This window comes from Podarcis raffonei, chromosome 5 (genome assembly GCF_027172205.1).
Source record: "Podarcis raffonei isolate rPodRaf1 chromosome 5, rPodRaf1.pri, whole genome shotgun sequence".
Classification (NCBI taxonomy): domain Eukaryota; kingdom Metazoa; phylum Chordata; class Lepidosauria; order Squamata; family Lacertidae; genus Podarcis; species Podarcis raffonei.
In genome coordinates this window covers 93,021,817-93,035,676 of record NC_070606.1, presented here as the reverse complement: position 1 = coordinate 93,035,676, position 13,860 = coordinate 93,021,817, and the positions used below count along the sequence as shown (strand labels likewise).

The 13,860-nt window shown below is 46.8% G+C and overlaps 1 protein-coding gene across 12 annotated transcripts in view; it reads left to right on the top strand.

The window, feature by feature from the left end:
* The window catches only part of MCF2L2 (MCF.2 cell line derived transforming sequence-like 2), a 228,299-nt gene that overhangs the window by 171,745 nt on the left and 42,694 nt on the right, over positions 1-13,860 (top strand). For all 12 annotated transcript variants that reach the window (XR_008330737.1, XM_053390639.1, XM_053390647.1 and 9 more), the window contains exons 20-21: positions 9,023-9,115; positions 12,427-12,552. Coding sequence is in view for 11 of the 12 variants with exons in the window: in XM_053390639.1 (XP_053246614.1) it covers positions 9,023-9,115; positions 12,427-12,552 (219 nt within the window). In the remaining variant the exon portion in view is untranslated. The remainder of the gene's footprint in view (positions 1-9,022; positions 9,116-12,426; positions 12,553-13,860) is intronic.

Sequence of the window (13,860 nt, the reverse complement as noted above, 5' to 3'; positions counted from 1 at the left end):
AATCCAGCCTCTTTTTGGCAGTTAATTTCCAGATACCTGGGTAGGCCGCTTGCAAGAATAGAACCCCACATCTCAGCGGATACTTGGGAAAGATACTTCGCCGATCTGTATGCAGCCCATGATGCCTGCGGAGATACGGTGGAGCCGGAAGCACTGCCCGATTGGGACCCAGTTACATGCCCTGAAGTTGAAACCCTCATAGATCGATTTAAAGCAGGCAAGGCCCCCGGTGATGACCTTATATCCATTGATGCCATCAAAGCAAATAAAGATTGGTGGATCCCACTTTTAGCAGCACTTTACACGCATATAAACAAAACAGCAAAATTTCCCTCAAGCTGGAGCTCTGCGTTGATTGTATTAATACATAAGAAAGGCCCACGTACAGAGCCGAGCAACTTTAGGCCAATCAGCTTGCTAAATGTCATTGGGAAGATTTACTCGGGGTACCTGCTAAACAAACTATCGAAATGGATGGAGGACGACAATATCATTGCCGATGAACAGGCGGGTTTTCGCCCTGGAAGATCTACCACAGACCAAATATTAACCTTGAATCACCTGGCAGAAAAGTATGCCAGCAAAGCCCCAAAGGTTCTTCATGTGTGTTGTGACGTGGGGTTTGTGATTTCAGCTCTCTTGACATAATATGCTGGAGACAGTTCTGTAGTAACACTTCTTTATTAAAGCAAACAAGACTGAGAACTGAGGAGGGGAGAGCTACATTTATAGGGACAGGGAACTAGCTAGAAGGCATACATTTTGGAGGGAACAATATCAGGCAATCACAGTCCTGCCTTTTGGAGGAAACCAATAAGACAGAGGATCCAAATACAGCAGCTTAAATGAACCAATAGTAGCTGTACCCTCTGGAACCAAAAGGCAGTTACTTTACCCTAATGCACATATAGACAATAATAATACAGATATAAAATCCTTTGACTCAATACACAACACCCCTCCCCCCCTAGTGAGCACCGCAGACGTAATCTCTCAGGTACTGTGGGGGCCTACAAACTCTACTTGATCTCCTGACAACAGGTGTTGCCGGTTCTGGATTGGATGTTACCTGTGGTAGGGGGGGTGCTATAGGGGTTTCGTCAGGAACAGATGGAGTCCCAGACATCGCAGGGTCCCCTTCTTGTACCTCGTCATCCTGAGGACTAGCAGACCTTGGTTCATTTGCTGAAGCCCCTGCTGACTGCACCTCTGGGCCATTTTCACTCTGGTCTTGCAGCTCTGCGTCATTAGCCAGGGATGAATTATCTGACCCCTCCCTGCTGAGCGCCTGGCGCCTCAGCTGATCTATATGTCTCTTCCAAACTTGCCCATTTTCCAAGGTCACATAATAGGACACAGGTCCACTAGTCCGGGTGACCACACCAGCCACCCACCGCGAACCTCGTGAATAGTTCCTCACCCAGACCAGATCTTCAGGGGCGAGATACCTTGTTGTGTCAGCCTCAGCCTGGGGGGTTGCTCTTGAATTACGGTTTGGCATTTTATCCGGGTGGACATAATCCAGCACCGTTACCAGTCTTCTACCCAAGAGCAGCTCAGCTGGCGACTTGCCCATCGCAGTACACGGCGTCGCATGCTGCAAAAATAACATTCGCGCGATGCGAGCTGACCAGTTACCCTCCATTAAGCGCGCAATGGATTCTTTGGCTGTTCTTACCATGCGCTCAGCCTGCCCATTGGAGGATGGGTGAAAGGGCGCGGATGTGACCCCTCTTATGAAGTTATCAGCCAAGAATGCCCTGAATTCTTGGGATACAAAAGCTGCCCCATTATCTGATACAATGGTCTCAGGTAACCCGTGGGTTGCAAACAGCTGCCTCAACACCTTGATTACGGCAGCTGATGCCATGCTAGGGACCATCGCCACTTCTAACCACTTGAAATATGCATCGACGATAACCAAAAAGACCTTCCCCTGGAATGGCCCAGCAAAATCTAAGTGCAGCCGGCTCCAGGGAGATCTGGACTGCTCCCACCAGTGAACTGGTGCTCTGGCCACTTCTGGCCGCACCTCTTGGCATGCCTTGCATGTTCGTACCCATTGTTCTATGTTCTGGTCCATTCCAGGCCACCACACATAACATCGGGCTAGCGACTTCATCCTGACCATTCCCGGGTGTCCCATGTGAAGCGTCTCAAGAACCCTGTTTCTCAGTGGTGCTGGGATGATCACCCTATCTCCCCACAGGAGACAACCCTTATGCATGGACAACTCGTGCTGCCTTGTCGCATAAGGCCTGAATTTGTCTTCATGCGGACCACCAGGCCACCCCCTCCCCACCCAAGTGAGCACACGGGAGAGAACAGCATCTTTCCTCGTTTTCTCAGCTATATCAGTAGCCGTTACAGGAGCCCCCGGAAGTGTTTCCAGCATCATTATGTGCTCCGCTGGAGCAGGATCCTCATTGCTCCCGCCAGGAAGGGGCAATCGACTCAGCGCATCAGCGTGGCACAACTGTTTCCCCGGCACATGGGTCAAGGTGTACTGGAACCCATTCAGGAATATAGACCAACGCAACATTCTGGGGGAGAGAATTTGTGGCGTTTGTTTGTTTGGGTTGAACAACCCTAACAGTGGTTTGTGGTCCGTTTCAATGGAGAAATGGCGACCATACACATAATCATGGAACTTTTTGATTCCTGCCACAATTGCAAGCGCCTCTTTGTCAATTTGAGCATAGTTGCGCTCCGTGGGCGACAACGTACGGGAATAGAAAGAGATGGGCTTTTCCGACCCATCCAGTTCCCTATGACTCAGCACCGCCCCCAGGCCGTATTGAGAGGCATCACATGCCAGGACCAGCGGCTTCGACTCATCATAATGAGCAAGGACGCTCCTGCTACTCAGCATTCCTCGCAAGGAGTCAAAAGCCTTCTGCTGCCCCTGCCCCCATCGCCACACATTCTTTTTCTGCAACAGTCTATGTAATGGTTCAGCTACTGAAGCTTTCTGGGGTAAGAACGAATGATAAAAGTTAATAAGTCCCAGGAATGACTGCAACTCCGTCTTGTTCTGTGGTCGTGGTGCCTCGATGATGGCCTTAATCTTAGCATCTGTGGGGTGGATGCCTGATGCATCAATTTTAAACCCCAAGAAATCCACAGTTGGCACCCCAAAACTGCATTTTCCCTTTTTCAGTTGCAACCCCACCTCCTTGAACTTGAGCAACACTGCACGGACACGCGCAACCAGTTCCTGTGGGTCTTTTCCAGCAATCAAAACATCATCAAAAAATGGCAAGACCCCCGGCAGACCTCTTAACAGGCGTTCCATGAGCCCTTGAAAAATCCCTGGGGCCACACAAACTCCAAATTGTAATCTGTTAACTCTGAACGCCCCTTTATGTGTGACAATAGTCTGTGCTTCCGCTGATTGTGGGGTTACTGGCAGCTGTTGGTAAGCTTGTGCCAGGTCAATTTTGGCGAACACCTTGCCCCCAGCCAGTTTAGCCAACAGATGTGATACGACTGGAATGGGGTATGAGTTTCCCCTGAGTGCCTTATTGATAGTACATTTGTAATCTGCACAGATCCTGACTTCCCCATTTGCTTTAAGGGGCGTGACGATTGGAGTCTCCCACTTAGCAGAGTCCACGGGTGAGAGAACTCCCTGCTTGACCAATTTATCCAGCTCTGCTTCGATCTTGGGTTGCAGTGCAAATGGCACTCGCCTTGGTTTGAGTCGGATTGGGGCCACCCCAGGGTCCAATTCAAAGTCAACTGGGGGCCCTTTATAACAACCCAGTTTCCCATTAAAGAGACCAGCAAATTCTTTGCATAATGCCTCGCTCATCTCAGGGCAGGTTTGGATTGAATTAAGCCCTGATATACTCAGTCCCAGGGCGGGGAACCAGACAGTGCCCAGGAGACTGGGGCGACTGCCCTTCGCAATCACCAGTTTGAGTACCGCCTGTTTGTCCCGGAACTGTACTTTCACGGCACACATTCCCATGACATGGATACAGCCCGCTGAGTATGACTGCAAAGTTGCCGGGAAGGGCTATAGAGGGGGCAACTTACCCCTGGGGAAGAATGTCCTCGCGGTCTGGTCCGACACGATAGTGAATCCAGATCCGGAGTCCACCTCCATGTCGCACAGCTGACCCTCAATCTTCACCTTGACGTGTGCCTTGCCTTGCGCTGGAAACTGCACGACCCTCCCGTTGATCTCCGTTACGTAGTGGCAGTCCTTTAGAACATGGTTTGCCATGGGCGGTCTGCGATGCTCCAGTCTAGGTGCTCCTGTCGCTCCCAACGCCGCCGATCTACAGACCCTGGCGATGTGACCTGTCTTCCCGCACGTCCGGCACATAGCATCCCGGAAACGACAACTCTTCCGCTCATGGTTTCCGCCACAACCAGGGCACCTGCCTCGGTGCTCTTTGTGCACTGTGCAGGCCTGACGCACTGACTCGACCCCACGGACTGGGCTTTGGCTCGAAGTAGCCTCTAGCTCCTCCATGGCATGCGCAACTTCTATCTGTGGCTTAGGGGCCTTGCGACTGGCATCAAGCTCCTCTCTTTCATAATTCTCCGTGGCGGTGGCCTCCTTCAAGGCTGAAGCAAGGGTAACCTCTTCTTTAGCCACGATGCGTCTTCTGGCTTTCTTGCTGCTCAGACCACCGATAAACCGATCCAGGAGAGTCTCTTCCAGATCTTTGAAGTCGCAGTGCTGAGCGAGCTTCCGCAGTTCAGCTAGGAATGCAGATACAGACTCCCCAGCACGCTGCTGCCTCTTATGAAACTCCAACCGCCGGGCCATCTTGGTCTCAGTAGGCGCCAAATGGCTTGTCAGGCAGGCAAGAATATCTTCGAGAGGTGTCTCACTCAGCTTCGCTGGAGCAAGCAATGCCTTGGCCAGCTTGAAGGTCTCAGGCCCACAGTAGCTCAGGAATGTGGCCCTTCTTTTGCTGGCATCGGTGATCCCTTGAGCCACTGCGAAGAACTCGAAGCGTTCGACGTAGTCTTCCCACGTGTGGGGCTCTGATGGCTGGAAGGGCTCCAATACCCTTGGACTCTCCATTGTCCTGTGGGCAGGGTCGTCTTTTCAGCTGGCCAGTGAGTCTTGTTCTTAGCTACAATCCGGACTCTGAGGCAGGGCTGCGTTTAACCGCTCCTCAGCATTCCGGATCCCACCTTCGTCGCCAGTTGTTGTGACGTGGGGTTTGTGATTTCAGCTCTCTTGACATAATATGCTGGAGACAGTTCTGTAGTAACACTTCTTTATTAAAGCAAACAAGACTGAGAACTGAGGAGGGGAGAGCTACATTTATAGGGACAGGGAACTAGCTAGAAGGCATACATTTTGGAGGGAACAATATCAGGCAATCACAGTCCTGCCTTTTGGAGGAAACCAATAAGACAGAGGATCCAAATACAGCAGCTTAAATGAACCAATAGTAGCTGTACCCTCTGGAACCAAAAGGCAGTTACTTTACCCTAATGCACATATAGACAATAATAATACAGATATAAAATCCTTTGACTCAATACACAACACCGAAATGGATGGAGGACGACAATATCATTGCCGATGAACAGGCGGGTTTTCGCCCTGGAAGATCTACCACAGACCAAATATTAACCTTGAATCACCTGGCAGAAAAGTATGCCAGCAAAGCCCCAAAGGTTCTTCATGTGGCTTTTATTGACCTTAAGCAGGCATTTGATCGAATCTCTAGAAAGCAGCTATGGACAAAACTGGCTGCTACAAAGATTGATCGTCGTCTCCTTCATCTGATTATCAGCCTCCATACAAACACCTTTCTGAGAATCAGGCTAGACAATAAAGGCCTAGTCTCCAACCCTGTTACCACCACTAGAGGGGTAAGACAGGGTTGTCTATTGGCCCCAGCATTGTTTAGCTTTTACATTAATTCACTGGTGACTCACATGGCCAATGATGCTTTCCACCCCCCCAAATTAGCAGGCTGATCTCTGAATGTTCTTCTGTATGCGGATGACGCCGCACTTCTTGCCAGATCCCCTCTTGGACTGAGGAGAATGTTGCAAGCTCTACATGAATACTGTGATCAGCATGAGCTCCAACCCAACTATGCTAAGACCAAGATCATGGTCTTCTCTGCCCAACCGAGACTCCATCGATGGTCGATGAACGGGATCCCCCTAGAGCAGGTTAACTGCTTTAAATATCTGGGACAAGTAATACGGTCAAATAGGTCTTTTCTGGCCCATAGAGACTATATAACAACTAATGCATCTAAAGCAGCCACCCAGATTAGATCTCTATATGCTAAGAATCAGGCTCAATCAGTGAAGATAGCTTTGAGACTCTTTCAAATGAAAGTCCTCCCCCTTCTTTTGGTGGGCATTTCTTTAGGCTCCCGTAGGGATTTTTTGAAACTGGATTCTATCCAAACGCGATTCCTTAGAGCCATCCTTAGGATTCCCCCCTCGGTAGCGGGTGCGGTTATGAGATTAGAGGTCGGCTGGCAAGCTCTACGGTATGTGGCCTTGAAGACGAAGCTCTGGCTATGGCTCAAGCTTTGTTTTAAACCAGTGGGTATTGCCCCCTTGATACTGAGGGACGATTTCCAATCATCGTGCGAAAGGGAGGTCATTAACGAGGTTCAATCCTGCGGATTGTCTCACCTTTACTTTGAGTCTATGACGTACAATCAAGCTAGAGCTGTGATCTCCCGGAGACTGAGTGACATTGCCAGACAAGAGGACATAGCCCAGGTAAAACCAGGGATGTTTCTAGGGGACCAGATTTATCGGACCATACCAGCTCCCTACCTTGCAGAAATCCACTATGTGGAATACCGCAGACTTCTTACAGCGGCTAGATTAAATGTCCTTGACTCTGCGATATTGTGGGGAAGGTATAGGGGAGTACCATATGCCCAGAGAACCTGTCATTGTGCCATGGGTGTGGTTGAGTCCACCGAACACATTCTCTTGACTTGCCCTTGTTATGCAGAGCTTAGACAAAATTTTATAGACCCACTCCTATGTCAATTTAGCTTCCTACCCGGAGAAAACCAGGTTTTACACTTGCTGAATAATGTCACTAGAGCTATACCTTCCTTGGTGGCCAAATTTCTTTTTTTAGCTTTTAAGCGTCGCAAGACTATAATTGACTGTATTGATATGGGGCTGTTTAGCCCATTTTAGTGTTGGCTAAGTTCTAAAATCTTCCTGGATGTTTTAACTGTGTATTGACAAATGTACTTTTTTCTGACTGACGGTCGAATAAAAAGGTTGATAATAACCTCTGCTCTGCTGTGCTTCCTCTCCTCCACCCTATATTTTCCACATAGGAATTATTTGTTTTCTACGATCATATGTCCCAGAAGTCCCAGAGTTATAAAGCCAGATATAAAAGCTATAAACAAAGCCATGTTTATCTTAAATGTCCAATGGAGGTGTAGGGAAAGCCCAACTTCTAGGCTCCGACCTCCCTCATCCCTTACAGGATACGCACCCTCTTTTGGAAAAGTGTTTAGTAGATGGTGACTGCCCTTTTAACCTTCGTAGATGGTGACCCAGAGGGTGGATCCTTAGATGGCGAATACATTGTTCAAAAAGGATCATGTTTTAAAGGCAGTCCTTTTGATATCTGGAGCTGTTATCACGTCCCTTAGATACAGAGAGGTGGTACTTTTAGCTTGGGCTATTTATTCACTCTTAGTCAACCTTACATTATCACTGGAATAAGCCTTCCAGATGATAGTGGTTGCCCAATTCCTATCAGCCTTAGCCAATACAGCCAAAGGTTGTGCACAAAGAGAGTTATCCAGTTTTTTGAAGAAGGAAACAGAAAATCCACTTCAATTTTAGTGCAAGGATGAGGAGCCTTGCAGATTTTGCTAGAATACAGCTCTGCTCATCGGTGATGACCATTAGCCATGTTGGCTGGGACTCATGAGAGTTGGAGGCCACGACGACTGGAAGGCCACAGGTTTTCCATCCCTGTTCTAGTGAATGATCTGAGGAGGACATCCATTTTAATTATGGCGCCACCTATCTCTATAGGGCCAAACTCTGTTGAAGCCTAAAATGAGAATACGAACCCTTAGAAATAAGGGACATGATGTTTTCTGAATTGATCACGTTCTTTTCACAGGGTACCCACTAGCTCCTGATCTTTAAAATAGGCCATGGGCCTGCTCTCCATGTTCCCACAACTCTGATAATGGGTTCTGTGATAATGGATTCGGCGTCCCTGTGGAACGCCCTCCTGTCAGATGTCAAAGAAATAAACAACTATATGACATTTAGAAGACATCTGAAGGCAGCCCTGTTTAGGGAAGTTTTTAATGACTTATGTTTTAATGGATTTTTAATCTTTTGTTGGAAGCCGCCCAGAGTGGTTGGGGAAACCCAGCCAGATGGGTTGGGTATAAATAATAAATTATTATTATTATATTTTCTCAATGGGTTCTGCTGGAATCATGAAAAATAGCGTAAATGAATCAGAGATCTTAACTAATCTGGGATAAATGATGAGGAACTTTGGAATAAGCCATTCTTGCTGTTAACCATGAGACACTCTAAGCATCAATCTTGGGACAGACAAACATAGTCCTTACAGCCTGCGAAACAGGCATTTGGACACTGTTGCTAAAAGGGAATGATTGTCCTAATGGGCCCTTTAAGATATATTTACAAGATTCTAGCGTCGGCTAATGTAAATCTAGTTCCTAATTATGCTTCAAAGACACGGAGACATAATTTGAATTGTATCATTGTAAGCTGCATGAAACCTCATTTTGAAAGCTACCAAAGGACATCTGTGTTTGTGAACCGGAAAGGATGTTTACCTCATAAAAACAATAAGCTTCTCACTTATAAAAACCATTAAACTGTAATTCAGTCCTGACCGTTGTGTTTAGGACTGCCATACGTTTAGGTTTTCCCAGACCCGTCCGGGTATCGGGCAGCCATTTTGAGTCCGGGCGGATTTTCGGCAAATTGGCAAAACAACAAGAACAACCTGGCATCCTTTCATCCCCACCTTTTGCTTTGTCTTTTCCAGGAGTGCCAGCGAAAACTGGACCAAAAACTCTCGCTTGACGCTTATCTCTTGAAGCCAGTCCAGAGAATTACCAAGTACCAGCTGCTGTTGAAGGTATGTCTTCAGCTTGTCTTCAGCTACTCTGCAGCCGGCCCACAGAATCCTATGACTGCTCAACCTTGAAGGGGAGGGGAAAGCTGGTGTCAGATAATGGTACCCGAGAACACTGTGCAGTTCCATGTGGGATTTTATGATGGACTTAGCACTGGTCGCGCTTGCAGGTTTTGTGCGTGATGTTGCCCTCGTCAAAATGCTCTTCTGTATTATTTCCCTGCTTAATTTGGATTTACTGCAGATTTGGAACACCTTAAGCATTGCGACCCCACAACTGAGGATTAGCATGTAGATTGGGCCTGGGATTTGGGGTGTGTGAAAAAGGACTCGTGGCTTTAGAGCAAGAACCCCCAACCTTCGGCCCTCCAGATGTTTTGGACTACAATTCCCATCATTCCTGACCACTGGTCCTGTTAGCTAGGGATCATGGGAGTTGTAGGCCAAAAGATCTGGAGGGCCGCAGGTTGGGGATGCCTGCTTTAGAGGCTGAGCCGAAAGCACTCGCTGAGTAGCTAAAACCACCACTTTTCTTTCTAGCAATGCTATGTCACAGGGTATCGCTGCTCCTTCTAACAGACTGGTCCTTGCTGACCTTGGGTGGGTGCAAATACTTCCAGGACAGCTGTGCCATGTTTGTTGTGAGATAGGGCTGCCCTACGCCTGGAATTTCCTGGATATAACCAGGATTCATCCGTCGGAAATATGTCTGGAATTGTCAAAAATCGTTGAGAATGTCTGGGCAAAGCTCAACAACTTTGCCAAAAAGTTGCCAATAAGCAGAGGCCTGGGTAGTGGATCAGGGGGTCTGCGGTACTTAGCTAATTGGGAACCACTGCTTTAAACCCTTGTTCATGGCCTCATCCTGCCTCTGTATTCTCTTCCTCCTTTTCTCTATGGCAGTAACCTTGCTTGCTCCTGCCTACAGAACTGCAGCAACGTGAAGCCTTGGGCTCTGATGGCCGAGCTACAGATTACCTGTGAATCGTCTTCAAATACTTTTATCTTTAAACAAACAAACAAACTTCTTTTTTGGGCTTTATAAACAGGGATCGTAGAATGAGAAATGATACAAATAAATAGACCAGATCTTCTCGTGCCATTTGTCTATCACAAAAATAACAAATTTGCAGTAATCTCTACAACATATGGTTCAATTGTGGTCATTGTACAAGTTCTTGGTTCGTGGAGTGGTTTAAAAACCCCCAATAACAATAATAAAGGGGACAGAGAACAGAGTTAAGATTCAACATTGCATAGCTAAAACACTTAATCAGGAGTCCTTAGGAGTCCAATCAGGTTGTGCTTAGATTAAGTATGAGTAAATACTTTTATCTTTTTTAAACAAAGGATTGCTGCTGTGGGAGACGTATCTGTTTGAGCACAGGAATGGCAGTGGGGTTGGGGTATCTTTAGCCATTTCTCCTGGTTCTTCAACATATACAGAGAGGGAGAAAAAATCAAATTTTCAACAAAAGCATTTGAAACTTTTCTGCCATCTGTTTGGGAACTAATGTTTGCTCACTAGAATATACAACTGAATGTGAATTTGATTAGTATGCTCAGTAGTGATAAGGAAACCTTCTACCAATTCATCCCCCACTACTAGCTTTTCCCTGTTTATCTATCACAGGGGTTAGCAAGGTTCATCTTGCCTGGGCCGGATCGGTCCCGTGGAGATCCCTGCATGGGCCAGATCGTGTGTGAGAGAGAGCCTGCATTTTTCGGTATCTGCGTCTCCGCAGACGTGGTTTCTGGCGCCGCGCTGTGCTAGTTTAGCGCAGTGCGCAAGCAGGCAGCTCAGTTCAGGGGTGGCTCGTGGGCCAGTCAAACGACCTCCGTGGGCTGCTTCCGGCCCATGGGCCTTAGGTTGCTAACCCCTGATCTATCACAACACGTTTTTATCTTTGTTTTAACTGAAATCTTTGGTTCAGTGGCTTTTGTATATCTGCAAAGCAAATTATTTTAAAATGGAAAAGAAGAACCAGACACATGCACCCAAACTGCTTTTCTACCCATAAGGAAAAAGAGGAGGAAGCTTTCCTCTTTTCTTTCTTACTTTGTTGGGGAGTGCATTTTTCATTAGTTTGTATACTTTAGTATTGTTAATTGTTTTAATTTTTTTAATGTATTTTGTGTTTTGTGAAACTTTGTGTTTTGAACTGCCCCAAGAGCTATGGGCGTAGGGCAGTATACAAATGAGTAAAATAAATCGTTTCAGCTCATACTACCTTCTAGTTCACCTCCTGAGTGTGAAAGATGTATTTAAGTTAGTCAGAATAATAGAATCGTAGAATTGGAAGGGACCCTGAGGGCAATCTAGTCCAACCCCCTGCTGCGCAGGAATAAAATAGTTTTAGTACTATTGTGCTACACTAACCAGGCAAGCAGAGTCCCTACTTATTTGCTAGCAGCGTGTTTGATATAAAAATATATATTGGTTGTTATGGTGTTCTTTGTTTCATTTCCCCGAAGGCCATTTGTGCCTCTGTAGCGAAGCATGCATTGCAAATACCTTTCCTACTTAGGGGTATTGTGGTGCTTATAATATCCCATAGAGCAGTGGGAAATGTGAGCAAACATAGACTTACTGAGCTGATGGAGGATGAGACGCAAATGTCTTTGTCTTCTCACCTGGCAACCAGCAAATGTGGACTTTTCGTAAACAGGTGAGCACCAGGGTCAGAAAAGGGAGTGGCCCGAACACCAACTTAAAGTGGCATAATAAATAATAGTTTGCTCTCTTGCCCTCGTTGGTGGAATGATGTCCTTTGCAGATCTGACCAGACAGATGCATTTACCGCAATTTACAGGGGGTTCAGCAATTTCATAAGGTTATAAGAAGGGTGATGCTGGATCAGACTAAGTCTCCCTTTCTGGGGCTTCAGATGCAGCATTAGCTGTGCCCATTCATCAGACGAGGGTTGGGTCTGTATCCTCAGTAATTTTTCATGGAATATAATGTCAAGATGGCAGAAGATGACCCTGACCCAAGTGATCATTTATTTTAGCGTGCATATACCCTCTTGATTGTACCGGCCTGCCAAAATGGCAAGGAGAATCTTAGCACTCATCTGCACCCCTGGATTTCTGATCCAGTGCAGAAACACGAGATTTTACTCGCCGTTCAAGCTGAAAAATAAAACTTGACAAGCGGCTATACTAAGGTAAATTCCACGGCAGCGAGCGGTTGCTTTGAATGCACTCAACCTACTGCCACAAATCTGTGCCTAAAGATGTTTCTGTGACGGGAAATGTTAAAGAGGTCTCCTCGGGCATAATCAGTCTGTCTTTTGTATCCATTTCAAAAACAGGAAATGTTGAAATGCAGCAAGAATTCAGAAGGCACAGCTGAACTGGAGGAAGCTCTAGCCACCGTGATTGATATCATCAAGTCGGCGAATGACTCCATGCATCAGATAGCAATTACAGGTTATGAGGTGTGTCTTTTAGCCAACATAGAGTATCATATAGATCAATGGCTTTCAAACCCTTCTGTTCTTTGCAGGCTTGTTGGTTTCCTCCATGACAAGCTAAATCTTTAGGGCCCCAAATCAGAGTTGCCTAACCTTTGACTCCAGACCCCAGATGTTGCTAGACTACAGCTGGTAGCATCCCTGACTATTGATCAGGCTGCCTGGGTCTGATTGGGAGTTGGAGGCAGTGGCGGAGGAAGAGGAGTGGGGGGGGGAGCGCACTGCCCCTGGCAGCGCAATCCCAATGGGGTGCCGTCGTGGCTGCCTCCATGCCCGCGCTGGGCGCCACGCCCCTGCAGACGGCATGCCACACCCCCAGGCGGCATGCCCCGCCCCGCCTGCTCTCCGCCCCCTGGTGCTGGAGCATGAAGCTTCACTAGTTGGAAGGCCACAACATCTGGAGGGCCAACTCTACCCTACCCTAAATAAGCTTGGAACAGGATATCTGAAATGCCACCTCGTCTCGTACAAACTTTCATACCCTCTTAGGGCTTCATTAAATGCTCAGAATTTCAGCGACTTTGGGGATCAGGTGGGTGGATACACAGAACATGCCTTTTCTGTTGTCTCACCCAGATCTTGGCATTATTGTTTCAGGATGCTTGCCTGCCTGCCTTCCGGAGGGTGCAAACATGAGAACGGGCCTTTTCTACAGGGGCTCTCCGCTTGTGGAATGCCCTCCTCTGGGAGGTTCGGCTGGCGCTTTCATTATACAGCTTTAGGCACCAGCCAAACTGTTCCTCTTTAACCAGATCTTTGGCTGCTCAACATCCTCCACCCCTTTTAAATGTGCTTGTGGGAGAGGGTTATAAGAGGGGGTTATTGATTTGTTTGTTGCTCTTATTTTTATCATGTATTTGGTGTTTTCATGTTGAATTTTAGTGTTGTGAACCGCCCTGAGATCTTCGAATGAGGGGCAGTATACAAATTTTATAAATAATAACATAATAATAAAATAAATTTTAAAATTGTCCTTAGAGACCAACTAAGTTTGTTCTGGGTACCAGCTTTTGTGTGCATGCACTTTTTAATAATAATAAAATATTAAGGTATTTCCATTTTAAATAGCACAATTTGATTAAGCCAATCGTTTAATTTTAAGTCATTTGTATGATAGCTCTTTTACCTCTTTGGAAAGCGGACTCCCATCATTATTAAAAAGCTGCCGCCCTTTTGCTTTTTAACCTTTCTACCCAGTACAAGGCCAACCCAACTCAGTATGTTCTTCAAGCTATGCAGTATAAATTCTGTGTCTGTAGGCAGTCGTCTAAG